This window comes from Seriola lalandi, unplaced genomic scaffold (assembly GCF_002814215.2).
Source record: "Seriola lalandi dorsalis isolate HSWRI2012SDOR001 ecotype SW California unplaced genomic scaffold, Sedor1 jcf7180002054901, whole genome shotgun sequence".
Lineage (NCBI taxonomy): Eukaryota > Metazoa > Chordata > Actinopteri > Carangiformes > Carangidae > Seriola > Seriola lalandi.
The window spans coordinates 7,161,265-7,186,547 of NW_019525453.1; the positions used below are offsets into that span (position 1 = coordinate 7,161,265).

The 25,283-nt window shown below is 39.3% G+C and overlaps 1 protein-coding gene across 1 annotated transcript in view; it reads left to right on the forward strand.

The window, feature by feature from the left end:
• Positions 1–25,283, forward strand: part of afdna (afadin, adherens junction formation factor a) — a 107,633-nt gene that overhangs the window by 37,837 nt on the left and 44,513 nt on the right. Inside the window, 15 exon segments of the mRNA XM_087180389.1 lie at positions 588–672; positions 1,075–1,224; positions 5,092–5,186; positions 6,307–6,557; positions 10,210–10,279; positions 11,178–11,248; positions 11,339–11,406; positions 14,674–14,879; positions 17,208–17,228; positions 20,109–20,254; positions 21,427–21,521; positions 21,732–21,997; positions 22,577–22,720; positions 22,880–23,078; positions 23,820–23,926. Coding sequence (XP_087036515.1) covers positions 588–672; positions 1,075–1,224; positions 5,092–5,186; positions 6,307–6,557; positions 10,210–10,279; positions 11,178–11,248; positions 11,339–11,406; positions 14,674–14,879; positions 17,208–17,228; positions 20,109–20,254; positions 21,427–21,521; positions 21,732–21,997; positions 22,577–22,720; positions 22,880–23,078; positions 23,820–23,926 — 1,974 coding nt within the window.

A 25,283-nucleotide genomic window follows, 5' to 3' on the forward strand; every position in this document is an offset into this window, starting at 1 on the left:
GGGGGGGGGGGGGTGTTAACTAAGATCAGACTGAACAGAATGAAGAGATGTAGGGCAGATTTATACTACGGTCAGTTCTGTAAAGATAAACCATTAAACTGCAATATTTATTAAGCCTGAGAGCAGCGTTTTATTATGAAAAGTAAAACCATGAGAAAAGGACAGTTTTCAGAAATGGTTCATATGCTGGTTAATGGATCAAGACAGCCACTTCAAAACTAATGTTCTGCAACAACAGAGTCATTTTACAGCAAGGAAGAAGTCCAACAATTAAAATCTAGTATATACTGTTGGTGTCAGACAAGCTAAATTAAGATTAGTCACATCCATGAATACATGGACTAAATACATGAATTTAATATTTAACCAAGAATCTTTATCTGTATGTAGATGCTGGGCCCTCCAGATATTCTGTTTATGAGAGAAACATCTCCAGGGATCTCAAAGTTTATCTGCAAACAATATGATTAGGAGCACATTCTCTGTTAAAGCATGTGTGTGAATTATGGTCTGGTCAGTGTTGGATTTTGGTTTCTTTACCTGCTTATCTGACTGACTGACTGTTTTCTGTCTTGTTTTCTTTGCAGCAAGACGATAAGTCGGGCAAGGAGGTGATTCTGGACGATAGTGAGTGTCCGCTGCAGATCTTCAGGGACTGGCCCGCAGACAGAGGTAACACACACACACACACCCACCCACACTCCCAAACACACTTTTTACTCAATCTGTCACAGCAAAACATTTATATTGTACAACTCCCACATGTTGTTCCTCTTTTCTTGGTCTCTACCTCCCCCTGCTGCTGCCGTTCAGTCATTACAATTTAGTTTGTATATTTTCTTATTTTCTTGTTCTTTTGGTTTCCTCCTTTCTACAGCATCACAGAGGAAATAGGTCGTAAACATATACATGCAGAAGTACAGAATGGAAGATGACGATATATAAATTACTGTCTTAAAAATCCGATTGTCACTGATTAATCTTCTGGTCATTAACAAGATAATCCTTTGGGTGAGGAAGGTAATGTTTAAATGTAACATACTGAGTACAGGATTGTGTTCTATCGTTTGTCAGGAGCGCTAGTGTTCCAGCTGAAGAAGAGACCCCCTGACTACCAGGGGAGGAAGGGAAGAAAGATGGACGACAAGGGCCTCCGAGGGAAGGACGGCAGCAGCAGCTCCCTGCCACCTGAGAAACTGCCTTATCTGGTGGAGCTGAGCCCAGGTAAAACCACAACACACACATATACACACAACAACGTAATGTCTGCTCCTGTGTCTGTGATTTTTTAATTTATCATTAGTATCAACAGTGGAGCTTTAAGTAGTTTTATTACGAGCAAAATGAGAAGTAATAGTAGTACCAGTAGTGACAGGCAGTGACCAGCAGGTATCAGTGCAGCTGCAGTAAGTAACATTTAGGGTTAACCAAAGGTGAGACTCTTTGTTTCCATGCAAAGGTAAGTGAATCACATGTGGCGATGTTATGGATCCCAGTTGTTCTGTGGATTCTCTTCCTACCAGCACATGATTTCCTCACTGCTTAAAAGCCACTGCAGGAAGTCAACAACTGATTAAATCTATATTGGACTCAGCTCTTAGCTGTATCATCCACAGGTTAATACAGATGTCCTGTCCCTCCAGAACATATGTTAATGCATGACTATAAAAAGTATGTAGTCAGTGTGTCATTTGCCTTCAGGCTTTCCTACAATAGCACCAGTTTAACATCTTTTAGCTCCAGCACTACCAGTGTTAGTTATAGCATTGTGCCCTCAGGCAGGAATTAGCTTGCATAGAAGCATGAATGTGGGTTTTTAAGATTAAAGTCACACAATATCAGGAAGCAGATATGGATCAGGTGAGATGCAGGTATGAAATATGGAAATATCTTTATCAAGGAGCCAATGCAGACTAAGGCTAAATCACACAGAAATATCTCTGCACCAATCTGATTTTAGAACAGCAGTTAATAAGGTGACTTTGTCTAACGCAGACTAAGATAAAAACACTATCAATCAATGGATCAATCAATCAGACTTTATTTGTATAGCACTTATCAGACAAACAATGTAACACAAAGTGCTTTACAGAATAAAAAATGCTTTTATTGTGTGATGTATTTTTTATTTCGTTTTACTTTGATTTGTTTGGGTGTTTTATATTTGACTCATGTCAAGCACTTTGTTACTTGTATATAATTATATACCCACGGAGCCTCGAGTGATGGAAGGTAGATGGTTCACTTTGGAGTTTTCACAAGCCATTGTGAAAAATTACAAACTGAAATAGAAGTGTACAGGGTAGGTTGAAGGACTACAAGGAGGAGTGCAATAAAAGGTAAGTTGCAAAAAAAAATAATGTCCTAGAATGCAATATAAAAAAATCCATCCCTCTAGGAGCATTTTGGAGTTACAAACCTCACCTGAGTCTTGCTAAATGTGACATTATTCAACCCTAACAGCTTGTTTCTCGCTACTGATCCCTTTTTCTCTTTATCACCCTGTTCATCTGTCATCTCCCCATGCCATGAACCTAACTGGCCTGATGGTAACCCAAACTCTTCTCAGCACCACACTGCTTTGAACTGTGATGCTGGAATGGTATTGGGGGGGAAACCAGTGGCTCTGGTCCAGAGATATACTAACATATCTACTTCATCTACTGTCAGGTTGATGGGTCACTGTCTGTGGAAAACAGATGGGAAATTGATTTGGTGGCTTTGTTGGAGACTGGGTCTGTGTGTGTGTATGTGAGTATGTGTGTGCGCCTGTACTTTTATCCTTGACGAGCAGTTCAGATGAGAGCTCAGATCAGACGTAAGGTGAAAAGGATTTGTCATGATCTGCTCATTCGTGTCAGATGAAACTCGTCCATGTCCTTGCTCTTTAAATTGCCAATCAGAGCAAAAATGGCAATAAAATGACTCAAAAGCCGAACAGCCACATTGATAGATACTTTATCCCTGCTTATGTTTGATTCGGTTGATTGCTGTATCACAGCGGCAGCCACATTATCAGATTCTACCTTCAGATTCTAGCAAATTTGAGAGAATTTATAAAAGTGTGAAATACAAACTGAAGTGTTTTATGATATGATGATATACAATGATATTCACTAAATTCTAATTTCTCAGTTTAATACCAATTTAGCACAACGAATAAACTGTTTAAAGGTCCCATATTTTGCATTTCTTATTCGAGGTTTTCATATCTATGAGCAAATTTCAGTTAAACGCTCAAAGAATCCAAATCCTGTAAGGTTGTATGGTGGGTCCAGGTGGGCGGGACTCAGGGCATGGCTGAGAGCAGTGACTACTTTGTTGTGACATCACAAAGTTACAGGAAGTCCTGATGGCTCATTTTGGGGATCAGTTTCTGAATACAGGCTGTGTGCATTTCTCTGTGGACTGAGGCTTTGATACTTTTACATTATTAATATAGAACCTAGAGCTGTTTTATAAACAAACAACACATGGACATCTACGTTTATACTATTATAGACCTTTATAAGACTTGAGGTGTCCAGTAGCAAGATTTTAAACAGAGAATTCTCATCAGAAACAGAAAAGAGGATTTTCCATTGTTATATTATCATATTATGACCTCAGTCAGTCTTCTTGCTCAGGCCCACAGAAATACTTTATGAGTGTGTGTATGTTTGTGTGCCTTCCATGCGATTAATGGGTTAACAAGGTAATGCTGCATTTTTCCTCTTTGCTGCATTTTCACCCTCTGCTATGTGTCTGTTTTCTTTCCCACCTTCTTATGGCATGGTGTGTTTGTGTATGCGACTGCCGGTGTGTGTGTGTGTGTGTGTGTGTGTGTGTGTGTGTGTGTGGGGCCTTGTGCATGTGTCCTTCTACTTCCTCTGCACCTGCCTGCCTGTCTGCCTAGGGCGAGGGAATCACTATGCCTACTACGCCTATCGGCACCACGAAGGTAAAAGAAATCCACTACACCACCTATGTATCTGTTTAAATGGCTGATGGGGTTGTGGGGGAGGTGCACTGAACCACGACTCCCCCTTTTTTGGCTGACAAAGATTGAACATATTTCCCCTACCTAAATGCTGAATAGTATCTATGTTGTAGTTGTAGTCGTTTTGTAGGATTATTCATAATATAGGTCTCCTTATAAACAAGCATGGATACAGACCAGAAAATTTAGACAAAGACAATTTAAATTTATGTGTTGATATTTTCTGCTGCCAGCTGGAATCAAATTTAAGATAATACACAAAACAGGCACAGTTCAGTATAAACATCTGTCAAATAAAGCTTCAAAGACAGTTTCTTAACATATGCTTTTGTAAAATTACTTATTCAGTCCATTAACCAGCTGATGAAAGCTTATATAATTTTGTTCTCAATGTGCCAACTACAGAAGTGAACTGGGAAATACATTTCTCACTGCAGCATTAGCAACAAATTCAAGACATACAACTTGGTATTTCCTTTTCACATTAAATGCTTTAAGTGTGCAGAAATCTGTCATGGAGTGTCTCTAGTATCTTTGTCTTCATAGTAATTACACAGTGAACTGCATCTATAGGCAAAGTCTAAAAATGCAGTAGAGGAAACTGTCGAATTCAGTAATACCTTAAGACAATGTTAGTATGTAAGTGTTGGAATGCAGCATATTATCATTGTGGATCTTAATTCAAGTGATCTCTCACAGATACAAGGTATCCATGATCTCATAGCATAATAGTGTTGCTAGTTTTCCTGGTAGCCTTGTTATGTTAGCTGCCTGTTGACTTCACTATTATTTTTAGAAGGTGGTTTGAGGTTCATTCATTTTCACACAGCCAGTGTTTGCCCCTTTCTGCTCAGTGAACTAATGTGCCGCTTTGCTTTTTACTAAACTCCTGTTTACTAATGATCAATAAATTCACTGCAGCCATCCACTTTTTTTTTTTTGCCACATGAGCTGTGCACATCCCAGTATACACCAGTTTGTATTGACTCTTTATTGCCTTGTGTGGACAGTCAATATGAGTGTGAGAGGTTGAACGTGTGCTACTACTTGTATAAGATTGATGTGAGCGCTGCACAGCCTGGTGCTAAATCTGACTGTTTCTGTGTGTCCAGACGGATCGGACTCACGGGACAAACCAAAGCTGTACCGGCTTCAGCACAGCATCACTGAGGTCGGCTCAGACTGTACAGAGGACGGAGCCATCCAGGTAACGACACCACAAGAACACTTGGTTATGTACCGTCATGTAGCCGCCTGTCCATTTGACCCATCATGATATTAAGTTTGTATTGCACTTGGAAAACCAGGCTAGCTAAGGTCTACCTAGCCTGGCTTGCTAATGTTAGCACTCATTTAAACAGGTTATTTTTCCTTGATAGTTTTTCAGCTAGTGCCGAGTCATTCACAAGTCTCACATCCTCAGTTCTGTGTTTGTCTCATTATAGAAAGCTAACTAGCTTATTTAGCTAGCGTTTACTGCCTATCTTTCATGGGTCCAGTTGTGATAACGGCAAATTACTATACTGCTAAAAATCAGAGCAACAAGTTGTCCTGGGGTATGGACAGATTACTGAACGTGCCTACCGGGTCAGAGCCTCAGTTTGAAATTGAAACTTTTAGTATTTCTTGTTTTCACCATGAGGATATTTGCACATCCACATGTCTCAGGTGCAGGTGCGTTGGAAAACGTAACTATAGTCTTGTTACGAAGAATAACCCGCACACTGCTCTTACTCAGCATCACAATTTATTAATCATACTAGCGTTTCAGCGCGAGTAAAAGCAGTGTGCGGGATACTCTCCCTTACTAGACTATAGTATTTCTTGTTTGAAAGTCATACTTTAGTTAAACAGCACAAACAAATACGCCCATTTTCTCATAATCCATCCATGTCCTTGGAAAGGTTAAAGCAAATTTGCAACAGGAGATTATTTCTTATCCCGTTAATTTAGTCACGTTTTAAACCCCATGCTTGCAACCCATACATGAACACATGAAAACCCTGCAGGACTCACATATAGCTGCAGTTTTCTGTTAGTCATTTGTGAAATGTGATCTTAAAATGTTTGTGCCCACTCATACAGATATTGGTACCAGTCAAATTACAGTAGAAAAAAATAAGTAAATGTAAGGGGTGTTGTCACTGCAGAAACATGAATAAAACTTTTAATTTCTTCTTTTCAGTGATTAAGTTTTACATACACACGACAAAACAATCACTGATTTCAAAGGAACAATCTGATGTTCCTGATATAGCTGCTATAATGTGTGTGTGTGTGTGTGTGTAGTTAATTGTGCTGATGTACCTGCTGTTGTTTGTCTCTAGCTGCTAGGTCCGGGAATTCTCCCACATCACTGCAACCTGATGCACAGTGAAGGTATGGTGACCGTGACGCCGCACGGCCCCGACGCCGACACCTTCGTCGACGGACAGCGCGTTACCGAGACAACGGTGCTGCGCCCCGGCTCTACCCTCCAGTTTGGGTCCGCTCATGTCTTCAAGTTCGTGGACCCAATGTTTGACCAGGGAGGGAAGAGAGAACCAGCGGCCATGATGAGGAGCCGACACAAGTCTGGGTGAGGGAACGCAGTTGATTGTGTGTGTGTTTGGGAACAGAAAAACTTCATCTCAAAATCTTGGTAGATTTGTTCCTCTTCTGTCCTTTTTTTCTCCTTTTCATCTTCCCACTACCCTTCCTCCTCATCCTCTGTACACACTGTTCTCCCAACTTTGTGAACAGAAAAAAACGAGGAGTGTGTTATTGTAGAATAAGGGAGGAGAGGATGAGGTTTGGAGTTGGCAGGCAGAGTGAGAGATGAAGGCAAGGAAAAAAAGGGGAGGAGGGAAGTCTGGGGTTGAGAGCATGAGGAAATGAGAGGAGAGGAAGAGCGGAGGTCTAGGGTTATGGCAGGCAGGCTGCCCTCTAATCTGATCAACATGCTGTTGGGTGTGGCCTCCTGCTCGCTGTCGTTTTACACACTAACGGCAGAAAGAAAGAAAGAGCGCACACCCGATAAGAAGAGAAGGGAGCATGTGAGAAAGTTTGGGATGATTGAATGGGCCTTTAATGACTCAATGGATGACTAACTCAGCAAAAAAGAAGAGAGAGGTGTGTAAGTAATCAATGCTGTAACTCACTGCTTTGTGTTTCTGCATGAATTAGTTCTTTTAAATGATTCAAGATCAAGACAAATTCTGTTTTAGCTTGTCCTGTGAACTTTTGAAGCATGTTAAAGGTTCATAGAACTTTCTGATGTGTTTTCTATAGTTGGCTCAATGTGTAAAAGGGAGGAATAAACCTTTTATTCCAGTATTTTGAAGACAAAATAAGCAGCAAACTGTAAAATAATTTTTTCCATTTTATCCATTACATTTCAGCAACAGCACAATAGTTTGGTTGCTTGTGTGTTCAGTAGCTAGTTTGTGAACCTTTTGGACAGATTTTGATTAACACTTTCAGCTAGAGAGGATGATGTAATCAGCAAGTGAACCTGCAGGCTCCTTGTCCTGTGAACTTTATCTCAGTGTTTGGTTTTCATCTTGTTTTGTCCCATTTTTTTTTTTTTTACATTCAATGGGTTTAGATAAGATGATTATCACTAATATTTCATATTCAGTCAGGCGTACATTGGCTAGGAGGCTAGGAGTGTCCTCAAAATAAAATTGGATGAATTATCAGATTATCAGATTAACTTTGGAATGTGTTTTTACACACAATGAGGACTGTGGACTTTGTCCCCCATCTCTTACATTGGAATTCAGATGGCTTTTCTTAATGGCCAGTAATGAAGAGGAGGAATGATTGCAGCAAGCAGTGTTAATATGGGGACTATTGTTTTAAGACATTGATCATTTGTGAACCTGTCCTTTACAAATGTGTAGTTTTTTCCCTAGTTCATGCAACAGGCCTGTGGTGACATTTAAAGCTGCACCAATCAATCATTCTATATTAACACTAGATTAAATGACGTCAGGAGTCGCTCATAGTGATGAAGACACAGAGAATTATCACCTGACTCTACAGACCCCCTCAGCTCTGCGTGGCATTGTAGTGTCTTTCAGTGTATCGTTTAGGTCCATCACTCCCATCAGTATTATTCCCAGCAGTGGACAGATGTTTTCTCTAAAAAAACCCACTGTGTATGACCTGCCCAGCACCGAACGGCAAAAAGTTAGCGGTTGCCTAGTGAACACGGTGGAGCTTTTAGCAGCTGAAGAGCCACATCTTCCCCTTAGGGACTGGTGGGAACCGAAAAAAAGTTTAAGAGAGTTAATATTGGAGTTACATTCATCAACTCTGTGTCTGCTGGATGTGTGAATATGCCACTGTTTGCTAACACAATTGCTGCATCAACTTGATATGGTGATAATACATCAGTGATGAGTTAACAGCGTGTTTCACTGCCATCCAGTAGCTGAAAAACAATTATTGAATGGATCAGAAGATTAATATTAAAATCATTTGTCATTAGTGAATCTTAAGTGTATTTAAATACAGCAGCCATCCATCTTTAAATTTCATATTTAGCAACTTCTGCTTCTTGCTGCCACAGACATGCAGGGGTTGAGGTATGGAGGAGTTTTCTGATTCTCAGATGAGTTGGAAGAAAAAAAAAAAAAGTCTCTGTAACGTCTGGTGAGTTAACATGAACCCCATCTGTCATTTAGTGCAGCGCAGTGTCACCTCAGTCTGGAATATGAGCCTGACGTTGTGGATGTGGATCCCTGCGGTTTTCTGGGCAGCGCTCCAATGCTCTGCTGTACAAACTTACAAGGATACCTAGTTGAGTCAAGCTAGAGACACATCACGATGTTTAGGGCGATTAGAGCCACAGTTTGGCGTGACAGCAGGTTTTTAAGAAGCTATTTGGCACCAGGTTCTGGCAGCTGAACAGATGATCTTGTAGCGTATGAGTGTTCAGAACTTTAATCTGCTGCCTCTCAACTTAGTCGGGACCGTCATCAATGTTTAGCATTAGTCAGTGAGAGAGGAGCATGAAAGAAGGAAGAACAGTGGAAGTCTGGAAAGAAACATAATCTTTGTCCATGTTTATTTTGATTCCATGTTGCTATTTTACCATCGGCTTAGATGTTTTTGAAGCTAAATTTTAAACGCAATGCCTTTTAATCCTTCTGAAGTAATTTCAGGAAATGAGGGGGGTTGATTTTAACTGATTTTACACTTCTATCATTTATTCACTTTATATTTAATTTGATTAGATCTGAAATGATAAGCAGATTAATCAATTAGTCAATTGACAGAGAATAAATTGTTAACTCTTTTGATAATCTTGTGATGAACTTCTCGAGCAGAAATACCAAAACATTTTCTGGTTCCAACTTCTTAAATGTGAGAATTTTCTGCTTTTCCTGCTTTATGTCATGCTAAACTGAAAATCTTTGGTTTTTGGACTGTTAGTTAGCATTTGATGACATTTTTCACATTTTATTGATTTCAAAGGCTGAAAACGCCGAACTTTGTCTGCATTAGTGTGAACAAAGGTTGAGAAGCCTTATCGGTGGCGTGATAGTGTTATGATCAATATAAAATAAATTGAAAAAGTTAAACGTTTGCAAAAACTAAACAAAAAAACTGCTGGAATTATTGTTTGAGATGGAAAATCTGTCTCATTTCTCCATCCATCTAACTGTTCATGGTTTAACCTTCTTCCGCTGCTGGTGGTAATTGTGTTACGTGACAAAGACCTTTCTGTCAATGACAGAGCACAAAGGTTTTGTGTGTTTGTGTTAGTATTGCACTGTTTATTTGACATTGATGCCTTCCTGTCATATGAGGCGTGAAAAGCTGAAGCCTGCCTTTTTAAACCCGAGTGTTGTCACACTCAATTACTGTCACTCAAACACACACACACACACACACACACACACACACACACACACACACACACACACACACACACACACAAACTGACTCCCTCCTTGCATGGCTTCTCTATATCTAATTAAACTGTTATGTAAGTGTGTGTGCATGTGTACAGAGCAAACTATCTGTCTGCATGTGTTACTGAGTCATTTCATTTACTGCATCTCTGGTCCAGCTCTCTCCTCCCTGTACAATGAGTTAGATAAGTGAATGTGTGTGTGTGTGTGTGTGCGAGTGTGTGTCTGGATTAAGTCTGAGCCCTTGTCGTTGTCAGTAATGAAAAGTCAGCTGTGGAGAGCACAGGTCCTCTTCTGAACCGCTGCATGTGTGTGTCTCTCCTGCAGCAGTGTTCCAGAAACCACCTTCGACCTTCACGGAGACGTCCACAGTGGAGCTGCGCTGCCTACCAGCAAGGTAATATGCACACACACACACACACACACACACACACACACACACACACACACACACACACACACACACAGCATTTGAATTATTAGTATATGTTCTGTATTAAAATTCTGCTCAGGTGTAAAAACATTGTTGGGCTGCACCAATCTAACCTGTTGTATCTGCCTCTTTGTCAATACTGACTTTATTAAGCAACCTGGTTAACAGTCACTGATCCACATTAAGTACAGATATCATCAATTGGTCATGTCGAATGAGATGTCTGCCCTTAGGTCCACATATGATAAAGAAGATGGTGTATAAAAGGCTCCGTTTTTACTTAAGAATTTAGTTTGCATGTTAAAGTGAGGTTTACAGTTTTTAAATGTGGGAAGAAAAGAGGTCTAGTATTGGATTGGTTTCTCGTAACAGCTGATATGCTAAGTTAAGGTACTAGAATCAGTATCGGCTAAGAAAAAGTTGGAACAGTGCATCTCTAGTCGTAAAAACTGTCGTTAAAATGAATCCAGAACTTGCATACCTCTGTGAATCAGTGACATACACAGGGCAGAATAGAACCAAATAGCTGCAAAGCAGAATCTCTTCCATGTTGTATTAGTTGCTCATTAGTGGTTCTGAAAGTCGTGCCAGTGAATCTAATGCACGACATTGTGTCACTGAACAGAGCCACACACCAACGCCACTTTTGATCCGATTTAGTGCATATTTGAGTTGTTTTATGATTAGTGTTGAATTGTCTAACTGTCTAAATGATATGTACAGTACATAAATGTGACAGTGTGTCTGAAGTAGTCATTATCTGTGTCTGTACATTCTAGCATTGGGGTCATCTTCAGTAAATGAAATTACAGTGAAATTAAATTTTGCTGTAGCTGCTTCACGCTGTGTTTTCTGTGCACAGAGCTCAGGAAAACTGGAAATGGAGCGAGGGATGGTCAAACCAATGATCAGAGGAGAGCAGCAGGACAGCAGGTCAGACACTCACTCCTCTCCTCTTCCTCCTCCTTCTGGTGCTCTTCATCCTCCTCATTCCCTCCTCATGGTGTTATTTTGTCTCAGCAGGTCTCAGGACATTTCAGCAGACAGAACAGAGTTGACTCTACCCGCCAGCATCGAGTTCAGAGACAACTGTAAGTACCAGTGTGTCTCTGTCTGTCTCACTCCACTCCCCTCACTGTGTTAGTGGCCCAGTCAATAGCTGGAAACTATTGAACCCTTTTAGTTTGTCTTTACAGAGCAGTAGACCAGTGATGATACTGAAGTGGTAAATATGACATGATTCTCTTGTAATGACTCTAAGTTAAAATATAGTTAATTTGATAATTATTCTGATATTTAAAGATGTTAAAAGGAGCAAAAGGTTTATGCTCTTCCTCCTTACTTTGATATTTATATACATGCTTCTTTTTAAAGTATTAGTCTACATCAGTGGTTCCCAACCTTTTCCAACTCGTAGTAATATGGAGGCCAAATAATGTCTTACAGCACTTTTTATGGTTATGGTAATGATAATGATCGAACATTCAGGACTGAACTGAAAGCAGGGGAAGCACAGTTTCTTTTTTTTTTTTTGTTTGACCATCTGTCTCTTGACTCTCCTTCCTTTTAACTCTTCCTTATGCTAACCAGCTAGCGACTTTGACAAGAGTGCAGTCAGATTGAGATAGCAATCAAGTGTACAGTGTGGTCCGGCTGGTGACAACATAAAAGTTCCTATCATTGTTTTATCACAGTTATAGGTCTTAATGCAAAAAAAAAAAAAACATTTTTCAACATGTTTAATGTTTTTAAAGATCATTTAATTTCAAAACATTTCAAATATGATTTATATTATTATTTTTTTTTTTTTTTACAATTAAATCTGTACACAAAAACTGTACTGTTTAGTAAATGATTTATTGGCCCACTTGCAAGACCTTCGCGGTCCACAGGTTGGGAACCACTGCTCTACATACCTCATGCTTAGTTCCACTGAGACTTGTTTTCAGAAGAGCCGTTTTAGTGTTAAACCGCTAAAACCAGAGTAAAAGTTCTTCATGTCACTAATGTTAATTAAGTATTTGGTCCTATTGAGTCCTATGTGAATCACAAAGGGAAATGCAAAGTTAATTCATAATAAAGCCTGAAAGAAGATGAAAAAGGAGAGGAAGAAAATGCATTGGCAGAAATCTCTCTTTGTTTGGTTGAATAATAATGATCTTATAAATGTATATAATGTATATAATACAGCCAACTCCATTTAAACATGTCAGTAGTCAACAAGAGAACAAACCATTAGAAACAAAACGAAATCAAATTTGAAGAGAGTGTGTAGTGTTGAGGCCATAATCTTTAAAAGATATACATTCACACATACATTCAGCACACATCAGTCAGTGAACCTCTGCTGTATTTGTACTGTGTATTCCTTTGTTAATAGTATAATGGCCAATAAAAAAGTAGAAAATGTCATCTCATCCCTCTGTCTGACTGAATGGAGGAAGATTCAGAGTTTACAGAAACAGTAGCAGCCAGTTTGTTAAACAAGTAGTCCTTACATGACTTCTAGTGCTGTGGAGAAACTGCAGGCCTGACTATGAAAGACTGCATGAATACAGTCAGGACTGTGTTGGTTTATGTTGTTAAAAGGGTCATAAATGAGTCCCAGGTAACGTTAAAGTGTCTTACAAGTTTGGGTTTTCTGAAAGCTGACGTTTCCACCCTCCTTGTTGCGCTAAGCTCTTCTAGCTGTTTCCTCTCTCTGTGTGACACTTGTGTTTATTGACTTTCCCCTGTGCTCCAGGCCTTAGTGTGTCTGTGTTTGCACTGAGTATATATTTGGCATAGTGTGAAATCATCTGTTTTTCCAGCTAAAGCAGAGTTCTTGATTGGTCATAGAGCGCTGTGTAGAGGCCGTACCCACAATGCAATAGGAGAAACCACACGCTCAAAGAGTCTGAAAGTGTGTTTGGGACAATGACGCACATGCACCATTGAAATCCGGAGACTGAGCGCTCTGATCTTCAGGTTTTTCATAGGAAGAGTTGTCGTGCTGCTGCTAAAGAGCAGCTGCATCCAGTTTGACATCAAACACTTCACCACCCAAGCTAAACTGAAAGAAAATGATACCACACTCGGGCTCAGAGTGGTTTTATTGGTGTGTCCCACATGACATGTGCAGCCAAGGTCTGTGACGGACCGGCTGCCAACGTGACTGAAAAAAACTACTTGTTGCAGCTCAAAGTGGGATCTGTTACTGTCAGGCTGGTTCAACTTTTGTATGATAGATACATGTGGGATTGATCAGTGCTGCATTGGTTGTCATTCATCCTGATTCATCCTAATGTCGTAACGTATTATTTGTTGCCACAGTTTCATGTATATAACCATGATTTCAACATGCGTGCACACACACACTCTGACCAGCTGATTGTAATAAAGCTGTGAATTAAGAGCAGAGGACATCGACAGGCAGACAGAACACACCATTTAGTTCTGTTTGTCAGTCGATGAGTGACGCATTATTTGTGATGACAATTTTGTCTTAACATAGCTATGGCGAGCAAAACGGGACACTCGCTTTTTTGGTCACTCTTCTTTCTTTCTCGTTCATAGGATAACGTGGGATATACATTATGCTATGTCGCTAAAAAACTAAAAGGAAGCTATGATTCAGTGTGTGGATCCTTATGCAATTAAACTTACAAAGTAATGAAAATCTTGCAAGTGATTGATTGATTTTTGATCGGTCGTTTGAACACCCTTTTGAGATGATGTCAAATTGCGCTGTGGCAAAAGCTTAGCCATTTTCAACTTATTTGCTGGGTGACTGTGTTTTCTGCACCCCTACCCTGCCATCAGAGCAGCTTTATCAAAGTGCTCTGTTCATTCTTTCAGTGCTTACTGTTTCAACGTGACCTCGGTTGTAGTAGCTATATACATATAGTGGGGTTTTGCTCTAGTGCCGAGCTGCATCTCGTCTTTTGTGTTCACTTAAGTAAAGCAATGCTGGTCTAAACACTAGTGTCATTTATTTTCTGTATGTATGGCATTCCTGTGTGAAGTATAGTAGCTCCTCCCCTCTTCTCCCCTGAAGGTTAATATTTCATTACATAATATTAATTTCTTCCTGACCTAGGCGGAGCCTGTTTTTATTTCAGACAAAGTGGGCCACCTGCGCTACAAAGCACACTGGGAAACCCAGTCTAGTGGGAGCAGGAGTGTTTCAGTTGAGAGTTTCAATGCCCTTTGATAATCTTGATGACAATCCACATGAGAATAAACATATTGGGGAAAGACTGATTCATATATTTCACACTGGCACAAAGTGTCACCTGTTAGCTTTACCTGTGGGATCTCAGCGCTGGTGCACGTGTGAGTTGTAATCTAATTATCTGTTCCTGTGTGTTTCCATCCAGCTGAAGATACCTTCCTGTCAGCCATCATCAACTACACCAACAGCTCCACGGTTCACTTCAAACTCTCACCCACGTATGTCCTGTACATGGCCTGTCGCTACGTCCTGTCGCCGACTTACCGGCCGGACATGTCGCCGTCCGAGAGGACGCACAAGGTCATTGCCATCGTCAACAAGATGGTGAGCATGATGGAGGGAGTCATCCAGGTCAGTACCAACGCTCTTCAAACCCTTTGTGCAGTCATGTTGAACACACTCTCACCAATCACTGACATTACATTAGTGTGTTCTGCTGCCATTAGTGTGGCCACTCCTCCTCCATAACGCTGTTTCTGCTCGTGTTGAAATGTGGGTATTGTATGATGTTTTGCTTAACTCCCTCCCATTAACTGTATCCTTACAAACTACAACATTTGTAGTTGTTGTAAGGTGTGTGTATATGTGTTTGCATATGTTTGTTTCTTGCAGCTTTCCTCTCCAAAGTGAGCTCCTATGTTCCAGTCTTGGCTTTTGTCTGTTGTTTGTCTACCTGTCGGTATTAAATGCTTGAGGTGTGAAGCCTGCATGGAGTTATCACTGATCAATAGAGCTAGAAATCATTAGAAAAATTATCTATAGTGGTGCTAATATGATAGATTTTACTTTTCAGGTAACAATGCCAAAACAATCCTCTTTAGATTCATTATTTTCCTGTGTAGAAATACAAGAGGAACTTTGACTAAATGCTGCATATTTTTAACAATTTTTTTATTTAAATCAGAAGAACCTTTCAAATGCAAAAACTGACTTTCGGTACTTTACTATTCTCTATTCTCTGTTGCCACTGACGCGTTTTTGTTTGTTACTCATTGGAGTTGAGGTTTTATACTCAGTCGTACGCAAAATAATATTGGCTAAAAGCTGAAGTCAAAAAATGAAGCACAAGCCTTCAGTAGATCAGGAGGGAAAGAGGATCAGGGAGAAAAAAAACACACACACACGCACAGTTTTTCTAAAAACCTCCCTTAGTAATGCTTTTATTAGTGCCATTCATTTTTATTTGTTCAGCTCACAGCCAGTTATTCACTGCCCTTGGTATGCAGGGAAGTTATGAAAGAAAACATACACACACACACACTCTGGACTGTGAGACTAAATCTATTTCAGTCTGTGTGTACTAGGATTTCGGTTTTATAGCGTTATGGGGAAAATATCTTTAGCTACTGAGGAATGCGGGAATGTTAAAGTCTCCTATTTCACATACGTTTATAATCTGCATCCGTGTGCCTGTGTCGTGTGTGTGTGTTATTATTGTCAAGAGATTAATTAAACAGGCACTGAACTAATCCAGCAGAACAGGATATTTGTGGAGTGTCTCTGTGACGCTTAGAACCTGGAAAACTACATCCTGAACGGGTGTGATTGTGACCAGTTTTACTCTGTGAGAACATTAAGTCTGGAGGTACAGTGAATCCTGTACATTACGTTTATATACCATTATCAAATTAAGTGTAATAACCTGGTCTTAGAGCAGGAGTGAGATCTGACAGCTCCCTCCTCGCACCATTTAAGTTGTTGCTTCCAGTGACTCTCCACACGGAGATGCTGTATTTGGATAAAAGTTTGATGTCTCCTTTACCAGCTTCTCAGAAACTTCCAGCTTTAGCCAGATTTGCTGTTAAAACTGAGCATGATTTTCTCCATAAATCAATCCGACGGATGTCCAACTAACCTGCCCTTGTTGTGCACAGTGTGTGCAGAGGCGGCATACCTTCTCATTATGTAGAAATTATTTGTTTGTCTCAAAATGTATTCTGTTAAAATGATATTGACGTCTTAAGCGTAACTTAATCAGGGAAATTTGACTAATAATTACATTTTTCACTGATCCCTGCTTCATGTTTATGCACTCTGAGCTGCCCAGTGCTGTCAGTCTCCTGCTTTCACCCTTTGGAGTTCAGTATCTTTCTCAAACTCAATAATAGTGACGAGAGCGGTGTCTTTTATAGTTGCATTTGCACAGTACAGAGACGTTAATGCTTTAAGTTCAGTTCCTAAAGCCTCTAGATGACTCCAAATCTGTAAAATGTACTAAATCAACAGCAATATTAATTCACAGTAATAATAATAATAACAATAGGCTTAAATATATTTAGATACAAAATTTTAGCTCTTGAGTTAATTCTTAAAATATGAAAAAATTATTTATTTCTGGTCTGTTTTGGAGTAAATTTCCTTCTAATTGTCATTAAAGAGATTAAAACTTAAACTTCATAAATTTTCACACACATCGTTTAATGTTTTCTTGACCAGTTGTAGTTTTCAGCTGACCTCCATCAGTTATGTCCTTTAACTGATTGAAGATGGCTTTACATTGTAAACCATGATCGTATGTGTGTCAAAGTGTGTGTGCGTGTGTGTGTGTATGTATGTGTGTGTGTGTGTGTGTGTTACATGGTTGTGTCCATACTGTAGCTGTTGACGTGTTTTCTCTCTGTCCTGTGAACGTGTCCTCCTCCTCTTCCTCCTCCTCCTCTTCCTCTTCCTTCCATCCAGGAGATTCCTGAAGGGGATCAGGTAGGATAGCACAATAGCACACCATGATACGGCTGCTACAGACTCGTCTACCTCCCTCACTCACTCTTCCTTTCTCTCTTTCTCTCTTGGTTTGGGCGATATGGAAAAAAATATCACAAGTTGTACTAAGCATCTTCATTTCACATATTTATTTATTTGTTTGTACTGCTTAACTTTAATTACAGTTTTAGATTCACTTACAAAGGAAATAAATAGTAAAATATATACGACTTCAAATTTCACCGTAGAACACCATCTCTTATTGTGGGATCCTATCGCTAGCTGCTAATGTCATTCAGAATACAGGTATGAAATAATGCTATGTAACATAAGAACAAATGAATCCTTGAAAGTGTGAATTTTAGGAAATAACAATGACTAAGTTTTTATTTTAAAGAAGATGAAAAAAAGTTATTTTTTTAGAAAATTTTACTGCATAAATCTTTACTAATTGTTAGAAGGAAATGTAAGTAAACTAACTAAATTACAGCAGTATATTTTTTTAGGCAGAAAAGACACTATCATCATTTAAATAATAATAATAGTGATCATAATGATGATAATAATAATGTTTCCCAAAGATTTCAAACTTGGTGGATGTAATGAAATTGCAAAAATGTGAAATTAAATTGGTCAGTAGTGCTCCTCTATTATATTTATAATTCATATATATTAATAGTCATTCATAATTATCTAGATAACCGTTATTAAAGCACAAAAACAGCACAAAAAAATAAAATTGCAAACTATTTTTACAGATCCTGGCAACTTGGGAAAACAAGAAGCATCCAAACTCTATCGGGCTGTTTAACTATTTTTTGCATTTTTAATTTGGATATTTGCTTGATATTACTCTTTTCTCCTCAGCTGTTTTTCATATGAATGGATATCACTTACACAGTGATAGTTAGTAGAAATTAGGTGGAGTCCGTCATAATAACTGGAAGGTAAATCCGTTAACGTTTTAACAGCTGATAATGTGAGACCATGTCGCCCAACCTTATCAACCTCTCGGCTCTCCTCTATTAATCCTCCCACTCTCTTCACCTCTCTTTATCTAGCTCTCTCCCTTTCTCTCTCTCTCTCTCTCTGCTTTTTTTGACCAGCCCTTCATTGTTGCTGCTGCTTCTTTTTCTCCATTCTAACAGAAATGTTAAAATAAAGCCATGATAATGCATCTTACCCACAGCTGGAAAACTAAGCAACAACAGCAACATCAACCCAACTAATTCCATTCAGCTTCCTGGACCTGCCTGGTACTAAAAAAAAAAAAAAACAACCAAACAAAAACACAAACAAACAAAAAACAGCGCAAAACCAAAGCAACCACTCTTTTCCATTGTTGCTCCATCTTTTATTCTGGCATCCATCTTGTGTGACATCACGTCTTGCTTCTCCTACTCAACAGTGTGGATGAGAGACAAGTCATGTCCCTCTGATCTCCTCCACCTCCTCTGCTTCATTTGTCTATTTGGACGCTCATTTAATATGTTCAACCATCCGTCTGTGTGTTAAATGTTTCCTTCAGTGTTTTAACGTCACGTTTCGTTTTGGATGCACTTGGCTCCATCGCTCATTCTCTGGCTGTCCTGAATGAAGGGTTTATTTTTCTGTATCTTGTTTGGTTTGTATTACGTTTTTCAAAGGCGGGGATAGATGAGTGCAAGGGGTGGGGGTTGGGGGTTGGGGTGAGCTTCGCACAATCCTTCCTCTGCGAGTGGTGTGGATATTAACCAATCAGCTCTTTAGACCCTGAGCTCTGTTCTCCCCACCAGAAAACTGCCCTTTAGACTGTAGACTGACATATGGAGCTGATACTGAGCGTCATTAAAAGTCTGAAATGGTCCAGTCACTGCTGGTCATTAGAGATAATTATCTCATTAATTATTCTCTGTTATTATTATCCTGGTTTATAAAGGAGCATGTTGCTGCCGATTCACTCTGCAAGCAACCTGTCTGATCACTTTACTGTGCAGGAGGCTCTAAATACATTTATGCAGTGACGTGCTGCTTCACACTTAGAAAAGATGCTTTTAAATTTTCCCTTTAACTTCTTGTATTGTCCATAAAAGTAAAAGGAATAGTTTGAAACGAAGAGGATATAACATCATTTGTGGATGGATTCCCTCTGTTTTCAGTCTTTTTGCTAAGCTATGGTAATTGGCTGATTTTTACAGCCCAGTGTACAGACATGAAAGTGGTATTGATCTTCTCAGTTTTTCAACTTTCAACTCAAATCAAAAGAGCAAATAAATATTTCCTTTTAATATGGTTGCCTACAGTAATGAAACTATTTAAAATACATTACAAAAATAACATAAGAGCTTAATGTTGATTGTTAAAACAGATGCAATCGTTGAATCGTTGATCTTTTGCTTGCAGTGTGAATACATGTGGCATAGTGTCAGTCTACAGTCTAAACACTTTTGTCAAAAGTAAAGAGACGTCACAGCTGGTGTGAGGAAGAGGAGGCTGGTGTCTGGTGACCTGGTACATGGAGCTGCTCCTGGAAGGGAAAAAGGATTGGTCACTGTTGTCTGGAGACTGTCACAGTCAGAGGGAAAAAACTTCTTCCCTTTGTGTCACCATTAAAATGTTGAAGACATGATGTTTAAAAAAAATTAAGACACTGACGATGATGACCACTCTTCCTCTTGACACTGGATTGGTTTAGAGGAAGGGAGGGGTGGGCGGGGCATGAGTCTATCCCTGAAGTAACAACTGCTACCTTCTGGCTGCCACTCAAACAGAAACCCCTCTGTCTTCTACCTTCTTTTCTAACTCTTCAGTCTCTCCTGCATCCTACTCTGTCATCTAACAACATCCTCCTTATGTGTTTTTTTTTTTTCTCTGTGTGCGGCTGTGATTGGTCCGTTATAGAAGCAGAAAAACATTGCAGGAGCGCTGGCTTTCTGGATGGCCAACGCCTCCGAGCTGCTCAACTTCATCAAGCAGGACCGAGACCTGAGTCGCATCACGCTGGATGCCCAGGACATCCTTGCCCATCTGGTGCAGATGGCGTTCAAGTCAGTCTGAGTGTGTGGTTGTGTGACTGGATGTTGTGGAAGGCAGAGAGATGTAATCCAGGCAGGGAAAGTCAGGGAATTTGACCAATTCACTGTGGAAGCCGAGGAACTGGAGGAAACTTTACTCGTCAGATGAGTTAATCTAAATCAAGTCAGTTTATAAAGCACAACCATCGTGGATGGACAGGTTTATACAGCAAATCTTACCTTGTATCCTTAGACCTGCAGTTTAGATCATGAATAACACACACACACACACACACACACACACACACACACACACACACACACACAAAAAAAAAACTAACTGTATATGAGAAACCTAAGGAGGAACAACATCCCTTTTGGAGGAGCAACAGACCAAAGAGCAAAAGATGCTGTATGTACATAGTAGGCAGAAGAAGCAGAAGCAAAGTTACAATGTAGAACAGGAGAAATGCAATAATATATTATTTTCACTCACTAAGTAATCTAATCAATATCTTCTCTATTACTAGATTACTCAATTGGGGTAAAAAAAATGTATTCAGTTTATCATCATAGAAAAATACAAAAACCAGAAACTATTGGAGAAGCTAAAAACGAGTCGATTTGTGGCCTTTTTTTTTTTTTAAATATAAAAGTCCTATCAATTATCAAAGTTGTTGCAGATTGATTATCTGTTGATTGATTAATCAAATAAGAGAATTTAATATGTAGTTCTTGGTTGTACATTGCATGGAACCCAATATACAACCAAGAACTACAAACTAAATTCTACACTAATACAGAGTAACAGAATTGCTGTAAACTGCTTCAGACTTTGTTTATATCAAAATTTAACAAATGAACACATTTGTAAATGACCTTTTTAAGTGATGTAAAAGAATATAGAATGACTCAACCTTATTCAGTTACAATGTTTGCAAACTAGTTTCAACACTAGCTGGTTTACAATTTCTTCACCATGTTAAATAAATGTTATTAAAGCAGGATGGTAGGATCTTTTTTTAGATATATAGATATATAGATAGATAGATAGACAGATATTTAATGTATCCCCTAGGGGAAATGTTTTATGTCAGTGAGGTTTCCTGAAAGACAGAAGATAGGATGAGAGCTTTGTCTGTTGTTTAATGATGAACGAATCTTTATGTTTTTTGTCTTTAATAAGCTCTGGTGTGTGCCCTCAGGTACCTGGTTCACTGCCTCCAGGCTGATCTGAATAACTACATGCCTGCCTTCCTGGACGACCCAGAGGAGCATAATCCACAGAGACCCAAGATAGGTAAAATGAAAAACACAGTTTAGGTTTAATAACCCTGGGAACAACTGTCTTAGAGAAGCCAAACTCCTGTGAAATAAAGAATTTACATAAACTCAAAATCCTGGAGTTCAGCATATACTATATCAGTGTCTTTACAATACACACAGAAGTTTGTAAAACAGCAGAACCCCAGGTTTGAGGACATTTAAAGACGGAGACTTTCTCTTCCAGAGGACGTCCTGCACACCCTGACGGGGGCCATGTCGTTACTGCGGCGGTGTCGGGTCAACGCCGCTCTGACCATCCAGCTCTTCTCGCAGCTCTTCCACTTCATCAACATGTGGCTCTTCAACAAGCTGGTGACAGACACGGACTCGGGGCTGTGCTGCCACTACTGGGGGGCCATCCTCCGACAGCAGCTCAGCCACATCGAGGCCTGGGCCGAGAAACAGGGTCTGGAGCTCGCTGCTGACTGTCACCTCAGCCGCATTGTACAGGTAGGAGGACGGGGCATAAGTAGATTTATATTATATTATATTATTATAATATACCACTGTAACATCATCGTATATATACAAATACACTAGGGTGATGGTGTACAGAAACATGTACACTGTACAGACCCTAAAAAGTACCTGAAAACTGAAGTGTCGTTTGATCAGGCTTGACTGACATGGGAATCTCCGTGGCAACATAAGCAAACAACCCAACAGCTGTCATCAGTTTCTGATTATTGTATTTTTAAATTGTAAGTGCCGTGTGGAAACAGCTGACATCACAACACAACCTCACCTGCTTCAGACCAGTGAGAAAAACACAGTTTTATTTGTTCGTGTCAGAACTCTGTCCTCATTGGTGCGATGATGCTTGGACTCCATACACCATACACAAACAATATATATGAATTAAATGAGGCCTTCTCCAAAGACTGTTAAAAGGTTAATATGAAATATAGTAATTAGAAAAAAGAAATATAAATTCTGAAATGAAGAAATTAATTCTTGAAACATACAGAGAGTATGTACTTCATATAAAAGTCACATGGCTCATTTTTTTGTGTGTGTTATGTCTTCCAGGCCACCACCCTGCTGACCATGGACAAATACTCCATGCAGGATGTGCAGAATATCCATAACACCTGCTTCAAGCTCAACTCCCTGCAGCTCCACGCCCTCATGACCAACTACCACTGTGCTCCAGATGAGCCTTACATCCCGCCTGTAAGACAAATGCTCACAAACACACACACCAAGTGGCGACGTCTTAACATGGATAACATCGGCTTTGTGTAATGTACATGATACAATAATGAATGTAACTATAGATGTAATGAACCAGCTTGAGTTTGCCTGATGTGTGTTGTTCTTGTGTATGTCTAGGAGCTGATAGACCATGTGGTGGCAGTGGCGGAAAACACAGCAGACGAACTGGCGAGGAGCGACGGCCGAGAGGTTCAGCTGGAGGAGGACCCAGACCTTCAGCTGCCCTTCCTCCTGCCTGAGGACGGCTACTCCTGCGACGTGGTGCGCAGCCTCCCCAACGGCCTGCAGGACTTCCTGGAGCCGCTGCTGCAGAGAGGTAACGTTATAGGAACCTACAACAAACATTTAGGAGTTTTTTCAAAAAAAAAAATACAGTTTTTAGCTAAAGACTCCAATGCACATATGTGCTGTATTTTACAGTTTATTCTCCTTAGTCTCGAGAGCAGAAACAATAATTTGATTTTATTGATTGACACAGAAATAAGTGGCAGCCATTTTTTATAATCCAGTTAATCATTTAGCTTTTTAATTGTGAGAATTTTCTGCTGCAAGATGTTACCTTGGGTTTTTAGGATATTATAATCTGCATTTCCACTATATTATTTATATATATATATATATATATATATATATATATATATATATATATATATATATACATACATACATACATACATACATACATACATACATACATACACATATATATACACACACATGTGTTTTATTGAAAAAATACATTTGTACATAGTAGAAATAACTACTATCTCTATTTTATTCCACGTTACTTAATATGATTATTTAAAAACAAGATCATCATAATCAGTGCACTGGATGGTTGATGTTTCACTTGATGTAACACTTTTAAACTGTTTTAAATACATGAAGATGTTATGATTTCAGTGTTGTGGTTATTTCAGTGGAAAAAAAAAGAGACGCAGAGAAGCTCACTCTGCCCCACAGTTTGTGAATGTGTTCTAAAACACACAATATGTTTGGTGTAAAAGTACTGTAAATGACTGTGTGTGCGTGTATCTGTGTGTGTTTTCTCTACCAGGGTTTTGTCGGTTAACACCTCACCCCCGTTCGCCCGGTACCTGGACCGTTCACTTTGAAGGAGCTGACTGTGACAGCCACTTCTCTGCAGCTGACAACTCTGACATGGTAGGACGGACACACACACACACACACACACACACACACACACACACACACACACACACACACACACACACACACACACACTCTCTTTCTAAATCACTGTGTGTGTGGGTTTTTGTGTGTCAGGGCGGCGGGGCATCCTGGGTAAAGTCGGTCCCACAGAGGACTGCTGACTCATAAAAGCTGTGGAGAGCAGAGTGTACAGTAGATCTGACAGCACACAGGGAGGACACAAGTCTTTGATGGCAGCAGAAAAAACTTCAGGGCTCTGATGCTTTTATTCACACAACAAATCTAAAGTTCTTTCATCCTGCTTTGTTAATTCTCTGAATGTTTGCAGTGAAAGATGATTAACGCTCAAATTTTTAATTGGATTCATAAGGTTTTTTATCTAATCTTACACTGTTTTACCAAAAGGTCTATTCTAAAATCTGAAATCCTCTCCATCTACATATAATAATAATAATAATAATAATAATAATAATAATAATAATAACTTTATTCATATAGAACTTTTCTTAACAAAGTGCTTCACAGAAAAATATAACCAGATAAAAGAGAAGGCCAAAGAGCCAGAGCATAAGGAAAAGAGAAGAACAGCATAAATAAAAAACATGGGATAAAACAATATAAATAAAACACTTTAATTTTGAGTAAAAACAAAGTGTTACTGGTCTGACATTTTTAAAAATCATTCCACTTTTACAGCATTTCACTTCTTTTCTTCTCAACTATAAAATCAGGACACTCTTCCTCCTTATGTTAATGTTTTAACTCAAAAGACAAAATCAGGTAAACAGAGGCTTCTGTTTCATGTACAATCCCAGATTTTTGTCACATGTATCTATTATATGACATACATAATGCAAGCCAACTAAAAAACAATAAACAATTGATTACTGGCTAAAATTACAGAAGCATCAACAGGGATAACAAACATGTTGACGTATTAAAGATAAATATTAGTGTCAGGGAGAATGTGACATGTTTGATTTGCAGTAAAAATACAGGAAGTTCACATGAATTCCATTAAAGGTTTTACATCAACGTTATATAAGCCCCTTTCAGTTGCTGCAGTTGAGTTTCCTGCCTCTGCTCATCTTTCCACTGTACTGGAGAATTCAGATGTAAATTACAGTGGATTTACAGGATTTAAGAGAGAGTGAGCAGGAGTTACAGCAGTGAAGACGTGACTGAATGAAAACACACAGATCAGTTTCAGGTGAGTTTAAGACTAAAAAAGGTAAAATTCCTGAAGAGAATCTGAGCTGTAGACGAGAGGACGGCACAACTGACATAGTTTGACTATTTTTAGAAAAGTTTAAACCTGGAAGTTGTTTTGATCTGGATCCAGAGGGGG